Here is a 12438-nt window from a genome sequence, read left to right on the forward strand (position 1 = left end):
TTTTGCATGTTGAATGGTGTGTTTCATTCTTATTGCCTTGCGTTTTGGAGCTGGTGTAGGATGATCATCCTACACCTTGGTCCATGATCTACTAATTGAGGAAGTATAAGGTAAGACCATTTGCATGAGAGAAGTGTTATGTAGAGGACATGCCAGCCATGTTAGTGCTTGAGAGGGGGGTTGACACATGGTGGACTATAACACTTACCGAAGCAATTATAATAATATACATAGATATAGATATTGATATAAATTCCTCCATTTTGTATGTTAGCTTGATTAATATTGCACCAATATGTTTTACATATTAGCCTAAGTCAAGTATTACCAATGTTGTTAATAGTTAGGAATAGTATTACAACTGTTTGCAAAGAAGTAGACTAATTGTACAGTTCTCTCTTAATTAAGGGTGTATGACACCACCCTTTTAAGTGAAGTTGTGTTAGCAATCTGACCAAACCAAAATGCTAGTTAAAATGAAACTATGGATGTAACTTCGATAGAATAGAATTTTAGGATATATTTAGCAAAAGTAATTGTTGTGGTAGCTGACTCATAATAGACTAGTAGTTGTTAATATTTTGACTAGCTATTAGCAATCATATGTCTAGGTTTTAGGAATCCCTCAAATCTGTACAGTGAAGCTTAAAGAGCATCTTGTTAGGGATTTGATAAGGCTCGGATTATGCAAATAGAATTCAGTATTCGTTATAAATCGGCCCATAAATACAAACTCTGTTATGATTCAAAATGTCATGGAACAACAAGTTTATCATCTGATAAATGTCACATGTATCCAAATGAGTTTCATCTCGAGAGGTAAACAGATATGTCCTCCCCTTAATCTCGACCCAACTACAACCCATCTCTTTTCTTGTTCCTGGCCCCTTTGTTTCTCTCCTAGAGAATGAGACAGCATCCAATCTACAAGAGCCATGACCATTCACAACCTCGGAAGAAGGCCTTGATTCAGTAGACTCAAGTCTCGAAAGCTGATGAGCTGCATAAGCACCCAGCTCATAACGTCTCCATATCCTACATCCATTCATAATTGATCGCCAAAAGACAATTGCAGGTTCAAAGGGCATTTCCATGACAACCTGATACGCGTCTTCTAATAGCCCAGCACGCGCGAAAAGATCAGTCAAGCAGGCATAATGCTCAGGCCCGGGAATTATTCCATAATCTTTCTCCATAATTTGAAAATATTCCTTTCCTTCTTTAACAAAACCACAGAAGCAGCAACTCTGAAGAACCCCCAAGAAGGTTATACGGTCAGGAGAAACATGATTATACTGCATCTGATGGAATGTCCTGATTGCCCTCAAACCATTACCATGTTGAGCATAACCAGCAATCATACAGTTCCAACTAACAAGATTACGATGAGGCAAATCCTCGAAAACACACATCGCATCATCACTACTCCCACATTTCATGAACGTCGACAGAACTGCATTTCCAATATGGGAGTTCCCCTCATACCCCCTTTTGAGAAGTTGCAAGTAAAGTTGTTTGCTCATTGACAGCATTGCTAAATCAGCTGAAGCAGCCAAAGCAGTAGTGAACGAGTGCGAGTTTGGTACAACACCAGCTGTCAACATTTCCTTAAACAAACTCAAACTTTCAGCTGCAAGCCCATTGTGCTGAAAACCAGACATGACTGCAGCCCATGAAACCGCATTCCGCTCTGGCATCTCCTTAAACAAACGCCAAGCATCACTAATACGGGAACCCATACAAAGTCCAGTAATAATTGCTGTCCAACTGAAAGCATCTTTGCACGGCATACAAATGAAAAGCTTCAACGCAATGTGGATCATGTTTTCTCTACTATATCCAATTATCATAGTATTCCAAGAAACATTGTTTCTTTCAGGCATTTCGTCGAACAGTTGTCGTGCATGGTTAATCATGTGATTTTCCATGAAACCTCGTATCATGGCATTCCAAGCAACTATATCTTTATATAACATCCCATCAAAAATCTTCTTTGCGGCATCAATTTTTCTTCGTAAGGAAAGATTCAATATCCTTTTAGTAAGTAAGACTGTATCTTCATACTTAGGCAGATTGTGTTCTCTATTCTCATAATAATCTTGTATAAAAGGAGCTGAATATATCTCTTTGTTGTTAAGGTAAACAATGGTACTATACGAAATACGGGTTGCCATTTTGCCCGTCTTTGATGGAAGAAAGATATACTTTGAAAGTGGTAAAAAGCCCATGTCGAACGAACATGAATCGCATAGTCTATCGCAGGACTAGTATGGAAATAATCTAACAATCAGCAAAACTCAACTAATTATAAGAGCTCATTACCTGAATTTCGGATTTCATATTTGAATTGAGAGGACATGAAAGTTTAAATTTATAGCCGTTACAGGAATCGATTTTTCCAGTTAAGAACAAGATCTCGGTGATGCTATTTTTGATTTTCACTAGCAGTAGTTTCATACTTAATAGCATGGGCGGATACACTGGGGGTACAGTGGGTACAACTGTACCCCCATTAATTTAGAAAAAGCAGATATATATAGTTTACACATGCAGATTTTTATCAAAACTAGTGTTTGTTTCAGTGGTAAGGGAGAGGAAATTGATAAAAAAGTGTGAGGTTGCATGTTCGATTCTTGTAATCTACCTTTCAATCTTTTTTTTTTTTTTCTTACTCTTTCTTTTTTCTCAAATGTTCTTTAGCAACATTTTTTCTTACTCTTTCAGGCCCTCCTAAGTAAAAGGAATAACTTATTTAGAAGTTAAATATGCAATTCTTATTATACATACACCAATATGAATTATAGAAAGTTGCTAACTTATATTAAAATTATCGGGTTATTTTGTATTTTTTTATCTCACTTCTATGTACTTATTAAGTCATCATTTTTTCTTCTAATAACCATTTTTCACCTTATTCCATTAACATGATTATGTGACTTATATCAACAACAAATTTTAAAAAAATTCTTCTACAATAATTTATCTTTCAAAATTTCCTCGAAATTCAAATTCATTACCTTTATCCACATCTTGTATCGGAGCATTTATATCATATGATATTTTTTTCTTATATATTAATGGTATTTTGGTTAAAGTAGGCGAAATTTGGCTCCAAAAAAATAAAATATAGCCAAAGATTAGGGAAGGAAAAATGATATATTTTATGAATCTAGTTGCTCATTGTTCCGTACCCCCATTTCTGAATTTCTGGATCCGCCACTGCTTAATAGGCGGCGGTGTGTAAGAAGTAAGAATAGACAACATAGAGAGGAAGAACTAATAATTTATGGTAAAGAAGATGTGAGGAACAAATACCCATCGTTAATGGAGTAGATCGAAGAGAGAAGTTCTCTTGCGTGTATGCAATGTTACAGTGTCCTATTGCTGCCTGCTGGATTGGAAAATGGATTGGTTTGCTTGTATTATTATTTTTTTTTTTTTTAAACTTGAGGCCCCTCTAAAATAGAGGCCCTGTTTTGAGTCTCATTTTAGACTTGTTCAGCCGTTCAGGACCGAACCTGGACATACCTTTGTATATTATTATGGGGGTTATGGATGAACTGAGGTGAGAGAAGAAAAAAGGGTTATTATATAGTACTGTGTAATTTTTTGGAGGGAGAAATATGTGAGAGGGAAAAAATAACGTAATGCAAGGAAGTAAAATTTGGGAAAAGATAAATCAATTTTTAATTAATTTTTCTTTCCTCTCAAATACCTCCAATTTTGGGAGGAAAGATAAGGGGAGATTTATAAGGTTTTCTTTCCCCTCACTTAGTCACTTCCTTTCCTTTCCTATTAAATCCCTTGTTATTTCTTTTACCAAACATAGGTAAGTCTTTTTTTTCTTTCCGGCTCCTTTCTTTTCCATCCAATTCCTCTATACCAAACACACTGTTAGATATCCTTACCTTTTCAATTTCTCTCTCATAACTGTTTCATTTCTACTTAGGACCTGTTCTCCCCATCTTATTTTCAGTTCAGTTTAGTTCAATTCAGTTCAGATCAGTTCAGTTTAATTCAGTTCAGTTCAGTTCAGTTCAGATCAGTTCAGTTCATTTCTGTTCAGATCAGTTGTTTTATGCCGAAGAGAACAGGCCCTTACTCTGTTTTTCAGTTTTTGAGATATACTCCCTCCGTCCCAAAATATAGTTCCCATTTCCATTTTGGGTGTCCCAAAATATAGTTTCATTTCCATATTTAGTTCCACATTTTTCCGTAATTTGTCTAGAAAAATTGTGTCCCGTCATTTATTTGCTTCTTGAATTTTGTTTTTTCCTTTATTCAACCAAAATGTTATAATTAATGCTCTTTCACCAATTAATTCTCTATTCTCTCTCCTAAAATCATCTTTTTCTATAAAACATTTATTTAAATAAACAAAAAAAATCTTTATTATCCCTCTTATATTATACATGCATAAATTACCATGAAAAAAGGGAAATGAAAACTATATTTTGGGACGGAGGGAGTAGTTGATTGAAACATGCGTAGAAGAAGTCATCATAATAGAATAACATATCTTAATTTTATTAGGAATTAAGAAGTTTAATTATTGTTTATATAGAACTATAAAAATTATTCTATGAGTAAGAAAGATAACATCAACTTGAGTTACACAAAGATATAGGCCATGTTTTTTTCGTCTGGTCTGATCTGAATTTTTCTGATCTGGTCTGATATGATCTATGTGAATTTTTCATATTTGATTTGAACTTTTCTGATCTGAACTTTTCTAATCTGTCTGATCTGATGTGATCTAGTCTGATTTGAATATTTCTGATCTGATCTAATCTGATTTGATCTAAACTTTTTTGATCTAGTTTGATCTGAACTTTTCTGATTTAACTAATCTGAACTTTTCTGTTTGATTATTCTTATTATTATTAACGTCCAAGAAATTATTATAATTACAGTTATTTCACCAAATACCCCTCACAAATCACGAAAATCACCATATATCCGCAATGTTCCATATATTCACCGTATATCTCTGAGTTTTCGAAATCGTTCACCAAATACCTTTTTTCTAACAGATGTTACCTTATCGTTAGCGTTATTTTACAATTTTGATGAACTCCTAAACCCTGAAACCCTAACCTATAAACCCCTAAACCCTAAAACTCTAACCCTGACTCCTAACCCCTAAACCTAAACAAACCCACCACCCCTCCCTCCCCCTGCCAGCCCCCCAACCCAACTCCCCACCAGCCCACCAGCTCAATCCCCCATCCCTTTCCCCTCTGCCCCCCCATCCCCTCACCCCTTCCTCGCAACCCACCCTCCCCCTCCCCCTCCCCCTCCCCCCTCACCTGCAGCCACCCACCTCCTCCTCCATAGACCATCCTCCCCCTTCCCCCTCGTCCGCAGCCACCCACCCCCTCCTCCGTAGACCCCCCCCCTCTCCCTCTCCCCCTCCCCCTCCCTCGCAACCCACACCACCACAACTTGAACCTTCATCTGACCATCCTTTATCATCTTTGCGAAAATCGAACAAACCCCCGCATTAAAACATGCCAGATTTGGAAAATTCAAAAGCTTCAAGCCATAAACGGTATAAAAAATTGCACAAAAACTTGCAACAAAAAAAATTGAAGCTTAAGCCCTCAATAATGGCGGTTATTGGCGAAGGGGGAGTGGCGGATTTCGGACTAGGGAGAAGAAAGGGGGAGGGCGATGGAGGGAGGGGGAAGAGTAGAGGGTGGCAGGGGCCTGCGAGGGGTGGGGGCTGACAGGGGGGCCTACAAGGGGAAGGGTGGTGGAGACTGCGCCGGAAATGGTGTGGGGGCTGCACGAAAAATGGTGGTGGGGGAGGCATGTGGTGTGGGTGTGAGGTGGTGGTGATTAGAGTTGGGCATAAGGATTAGATAGTTAGGTTAATTAGGTATTATGATTAGGGGGTTATGGGGGAGGGAGGGGTTAATTAGGTTAATTGTGGCGAAATTGTAAATAATGTAAATGGCGAGTTAACATCCGTTAGAGAAAAGGGTATTTGGTGAACGTTTTCGGAAACTCAAAGCTATATGGTGAATTTCTGAAACATTGAGGGTATATGGTGAATTTCGTGATTTGTCGGAGGTATATGGTGAAAAAATCGTTATTATTATTATTATTATTATTATTATTATTATTATTATTATTATTATTATTATTATTATTTATTATTATTATTATTATTGTTGTTGTTGTTGTTGTTGTTGTTGTTATTATTATTATTATTACTATTATTATTACTATTATTATTATTATTATTATTATTATTATTATTATTATTATTATTATAATTATTATTATTATTATCATTATTATTATTATTATATTATTATTATTATTATTATTATTATTATTATTATTTGCATCTGATCTTAAATTCATTTCACCAGGTTTGGATAAGTTCATTTAAGATCAAACGCAAATAAATCCAGTTGACCAGATAAGTTTAATAAACAAAAATAAGTTGAATAGAACAGGTTCTTAACATCGTGGAGTAATTTATTAACATTTCGACTTTCTACTATATAGGTTTATAAAACTTCATAATAGGCTTAGCTAAAAATCTTTCAAATAATTATCAACACTTATTAATCTCTGTTTTAAATAATGTAATCATGACCTTTATTCTTGGCTACCCACAAATTTATATTTTTAGATGTCATATATGCTTGCCCTCGTTCGTCTCAACCCAAGGATCTTTTCCATGTCTGCTGCAACTGTCATCCTTAGACTAAGGTTTTTATAAAACACTTATTGATATAATTTAGTCACTCTAAATGGGGAAGAATTGTATTTTTTGAACTAACTTTTATTATGACACAACTTTTCATAGATATGTAATTATGCATCTTAACTAACTTTTCTAATAGTTTTGCACACATAGCGTGTATATAAAACTAGTATTGATATAATGCTTCTGCCTTCGTAGACACAATATGTAATTTTCTCGTTGACCTAAGATATAATATGTTGTTTCCTTAATATTTGTACTTCCAACGGTAATATCATATTTAGGGATGTCAACATGTCGGACTTCGATTGGATCATACATAATCCGACTCCGACCATACAATAAGTAGGATTTTCAATTTGAGTCCCACTCAGACTCCGAAAATCCGAGCCTTGTCCGACTTAAAATCTAACATCCGACTCCGATTTCGCTTTGACTCAAAATCTTAACTTCCGACTCTGGTCCGACTTATTTTTTGCCCTTTTTTATTAGAAAAATCTTCTATAATACAAATAATTTAATTAGTACTTTTTAAAATAATCATATGAAAAATCACATATAGTACAAATAATCTAAACATTACTATTTTTTTTATAATAATTTCTTCAATGGATATATATTAAATAATACAATTGCCTTAAAGTCAGAGTCAGATTATACATACATAATACATTAATCTAAACTGTACAAGGATTAATTGTCTTAAAATCGGAGTCAGATATCGAATTTTTTATAGGTTCTAACTCCGACCCTCCTAGTACTCGGATTTTTAAATGAAGTCGGATTCGAATTAGTTTTTTGGTCGGAGTCAACTAGAATTTTTTCCTTCACATCAAAGCGAACTAGGGTCAGATCCGGAATGGATTGTCATCCCTAGTTGCAAGTGCCTACACCTCGTCATCATCAAAACCAAACCAGATGCAAGTGAGTCTAGTAGAAGTGTAGAAATCATGGATAAGCACCAGGACAAAAGGCAACAAAAGCAACGGCAAAAGGTGAATAAGATGAAAACTAATGAGGTGTCTGAGAATTCGAAAAAAGCTTCATGTTATGCTGTTCTAATATTCAACTATCATAGTATGTTTTAAACTTGTACCTCCTACTGTTTAAATAATGTTAATAGTATTAATTTAATGTAATCATACTTATATATCAGAATTTTTAGTATTAAAAATATTTTTACTAAACTAGACCCTGGAAAGTAGCAATATTAAACTAGCTGTTGGAAAGTAACTTTACTAAACTAGCCGTTGAAAAATAACAATATTTTCAATGTAAAATGATTTTCATGAAAAACAATTTACAATAGAAAATACAATTCTAAAATTAGTTTTCTGTTTGATTTTATGTAAGAAAAATGATGACATAAAAAGAAAATGAAAGGAAAAGTAAGGAGGTAGGGCCTGTTCTCTTCGGCATAAAACAACTGAACTGAACTGAACTGAAATGAACTGAATTGAATTGAATTGAATTGAATTGAATTGAATTGAATTAAATTAAATTAGATTGATTAAAAAAAATTAAATTGAATGTAATAAATATATAAATAATATTTAAACAATAATAATATGAATATTAAATAATTATTATAATGATAAGTAATAATAATGAATAATAATAATAATTGTTTGGATATTTTTAAATGATAGTTATAAATAAATAATATTAATAACCATAAATTGATAATAATAATTAATGATAATAATGATAATTAATAATAATTATTTTATATTAATACTTGATGATGATATATAATAACAATCATAACAATAATATCAAAGAAATAAATTAATATTACTATTTTAATAATTAAATTTAATAATATAATAATATTTAGTAATAAAAATAATGATTGGGTTGAGCCACAAAAATTACATCATAAACCGTCTTGACGCGACTTGATTGGTTTATGGGCTAAAAAACATGAATTTATTTATGCTTTGACCTAAACCATGTTCCTCCTAATAATAATAGTAATAATAATGAGTAAAGCTATAATAAACAAAATAATATATAAATCAACAACAACAATAATAATAATAAAAATAATAATAATAATTTAAGAGAAAAAATGCTTTTACACTCTTTTGCAAACCAAACAATGTAAAATTAAAAATAAAGAAAAATAATTTTCCACAAAAATATTTTATACCCTATCAAACAGACCCCACGTATTAAAATATCTCCCACCGAGACTAGCACAAAATTATAATGGGCCGAGAACACATGACATTCTGTAAATGGAACAAATCAATTTGATAGTAAATCTATTGATTAATTCTCGGATACAAAGATGATGGGAGAAACACACATCACATCACCAAAAAAATCAACTACTAAGACAACCAAAATTTTAACTGAACAAATAACGTCTGTATTACTGTATCACTACTGATCAACCAGTTCTTACACAAGAATGCTGCATCTAATCAGATTCAAGCAGTCTCGCAGGGAAAGAGATATTACATTGAAACCATCCTACTATAATAGAGTTAAACTAATCATTCCGACCTAGACTGCGAAAACAACGAAACATAGTAGAATGCAAATACCTAAAGGGAAAGAGCTTCCAGAACATATTCATAATTTCTCCATGCAAAGTGTACATTATCTAAGCGATTTCAGTGCATCTAGAGGAGAAAATTGAGCAAACTGATGCACAAGACAACCTCATTGTTCAGCACTAATTGGGTGCATCTGCAGCAGCATTCCTCTAGCAACCTGCCTAGAAATCAGTTCTGCATCAAATATCACATTAAAATCGGCTCCTCTGCCTTGATTCTGCAACAGTTACACGGATCGACCTCCCATTCAGATCCTGCAGAACATGTAAAAGGTGATGTCATTATACAATTCATCATTAGAAAGTGGAAGAAACAAAGAATAGAGGGTGAAGAGATAGGTTATAAATCATATCAAGAACACAAGAAGTTTCATGTTGTACTTCCAAATTAACACATTCTGATACTAATAAGTAAGCCAATCCCATGTTAATCAAAATTAATTACACAATACTAATCTTCAAAAACAATCAAGCAACAATTATATACTTCTATAAATCAACCCTGATCAAAGACAAAAGTAAAAGATGATGTCTAGACTCTAGAGGGAGGCGATAGGAGAGGGAGAGAGTAACCCCTACCCTTACAACCATGAAAAATTTGGATAAGATGCGAGAAGAATGCTGCATAATATGATACTGATAGGACCAAGGTTATGTTTAAAACTGTTGCAAGAATATCATTTAACTTCACTCTATGCAGAACTAGAAGTTCACAATAAGAGGATATCTTTTGCAAGGAAAAACAAATTGATGCTCTTACCACGCCGTCTAAGGATTCAATGGCACTGTTGACTTCATCAGCAGAATTGTAAGTAACAAACCCAAAACCTCTAGAACGACCGCTATCCCTGTCATAGATCACCTTGGCTTCCACTACATCTCCTAATTCACTAAAGAGAGTCTTAAGGGCAGCATCATCAACTTTCCATGAAAGATTGCCAACATGAACACGGTTAGAGCTCCCAAAACCTGGTCCACCCCCTCTGCTACCACCTGCCCCACCTCTAGGTGAAAAATCATCCCTTTTAGGTGGTGGAGGTCCTGCATTCACTCTTAAAGACCTGCCATCAAGTTCCTGCATCATCACAAGTGTTCGTCATGTAAAGCAATGACATTTATAGCCAGAATGACCACCAAAATTTCATAATGCTACTTGAAAAACAGATTGATAGAACAGAAAATCCAAACAGCAAGAAGGATTAATGTGAAGTTCTACCTTAACCTATACAGAACCCTCAGAAAGCCAAAAAAGATAAGCTTCCCGCAAATGAAAGCATGGCAATTTAACCATGTGTTCCATAATATGAAATTTGAAAACAGTATCTTGGTTAAATTCACATGAAGAGTATATTGTCTCAATAATAGCTTTAACAAAGAGATTGAATCCACAACAGCAAGAAAGAGAAACATGGCAATTACAATGTATATCAACAACATTACGTTTACAGAGAGCCAATAAGTTTAGATTGCTCCAGTAGTTGTAATGAGCGACATCAGTTCACATAACAGGCAACAGGTTAATATAAATTCAGATAAGTACAGACAAGAGACCTATCTTAGAGTTAATATAAATTTATAGTTCACAGAAAGAGAGGTTCACGCAATAAAAATGAAGCCTTATTAGACCTTATCTAAACTTATGCTTTATCTTAAACTATTTAACTTCCCCTAAAATAGTACAAAGTTTTAATAGACCTAATATGAATTCACCTTATTACTGATTAGACCTTATACATTGTTAGACTTTCACCTACAAGAACAAATGCTCATAAAAAAAAGAACATTATCTTAACTTAATACACCTTATCTTAAAAGTATTAGACCTTATATGTATTCACCTTACTTATTATACCTTATTTTTAGACTTACATCTACAGGAACAACCTTATCTCAACTTATTTTACACCTTATCCAGAACAATCTTCAAGAACCCTTATCCAGAACTAATCCGAACTTGTAATTTTCTACAACCTTCAAGAACCCTTATCTAAACTTATTACACCTTATCCAGAACAACATTCAGGAACCCTTATCCAGAACTAATCCGAACTTGTAATTTTCTTTAACAAACTACCCATCTAGACAGTTTCATGGAACATATAAGAATAACATATTATTGCTCATAGAACAAATAATTCAACACATAAGAAGACGCAAATTTTTTATGTCACATAGTAGAATTCACATCATTTTCCCTCTACAATAAATCTACACCACATCAACAAAACCAACACAGAAATTCCAAACCATTAGCTTTAAACAAAATAGATAGCAAAATTTACTCGAACAAACAATCTAAATTTAAGATGCAAAACAATTAGAGAATTTACATAGCCATTGAATTGTTGTGCAGCTGCTTCTACTTCCTCAACTGTAGACATAGTCACAAACCCAAACCCTCTGCTTCTTCCAGTTAGTTTATCATATATAACCTGCACAAGACAAACCAATCAATTCTTCAAACTATAAACCAAAACGACGTGTCCTAAAATAAATAAATAGTTTAGAGTCAGGCTAAGGCCCATTCATTTGTACTACGAGAAACTGAACTGAACTAAAATTAAATAAATTAGACTGAAATTAACTGAACTGCGAGAAACTAAACTGAAATTAAATAAACTGCGAGAAACTGAACTGAAATTAACTTAACCCAGAAAGATAAGATAGTAAAAAAAAATTACCTCAACCATTTCAACAGTTCCAGCAGAACCAAACAAACCAGCAAGGTCAGAACTGTCAACATTAAAAGGAAGATTACCCACAAAAAGTTTAAGGTCAGGGGAGAAATTAGGCTGTTGTTCTCTCTCATCACTCATAACATCTTCCTCTTGCTCATACTCTGAAGAAACGGCAACGTTTTGGACAAAACGAGAAGAAATGGATTCATACCGTTTTAGAGAGGGAAATGCGACGGAATTTGGTGAAGTTTTGGATGCAGAAGAAGAAGAGAGGAAAGAGAAAAAGGGTAGTGAAGGAGTTGAAGATTTAGAAAGACCCAATGTTTTGGGTGTGAAAGAAGCGAGAAAAGAGGCGGAAGCCATTGATGTTTGTTTGAGAGAGAAAGAGATAAGGGAGAAAGATAGAGAAGAGAAGAGGAAGAAAAAGAGCGATAAGGTTTTTGAAGAAGCAGCTGCAAAATGGTATGGTATAGAGG

The 12438-nt window shown here is 34.0% G+C and overlaps 2 protein-coding genes across 2 annotated transcripts; both read right to left on the minus strand.

Annotated features, from left to right (window-relative positions):
• Nucleotides 1–698: 698 nt before the first annotated feature.
• Nucleotides 699–2174, minus strand: LOC104898666 (pentatricopeptide repeat-containing protein At4g02750). Its single transcript, XM_019250568.1, has one exon. It carries the CDS (start codon nt 2172–2174, stop codon nt 699–701), a length of 1476 nt encoding a protein of 491 aa, XP_019106113.1.
• Nucleotides 2175–8962: 6788 nt separating this feature from the next.
• On the minus strand, nt 8963–12438 carry LOC104898667 (RNA-binding protein CP29B, chloroplastic). Its single transcript, XM_010685772.4, has 4 exons — nt 11966–12438; nt 11615–11716; nt 10045–10359; nt 8963–9539 (listed from the first exon to the last, which is right to left on the minus strand). The coding sequence occupies exons 1-4, from the start codon at nt 12323–12325 to the stop codon at nt 9477–9479; spliced, it is 840 nt and encodes a 279-aa protein (XP_010684074.1). The 5' UTR covers nt 12326–12438; the 3' UTR covers nt 8963–9476.

The sequence above is a fragment of the Beta vulgaris genome, chromosome 7 (assembly GCF_026745355.1).
Source record: "Beta vulgaris subsp. vulgaris cultivar EL10 chromosome 7, EL10.2, whole genome shotgun sequence".
Lineage (NCBI taxonomy): Eukaryota > Viridiplantae > Streptophyta > Magnoliopsida > Caryophyllales > Amaranthaceae > Beta > Beta vulgaris.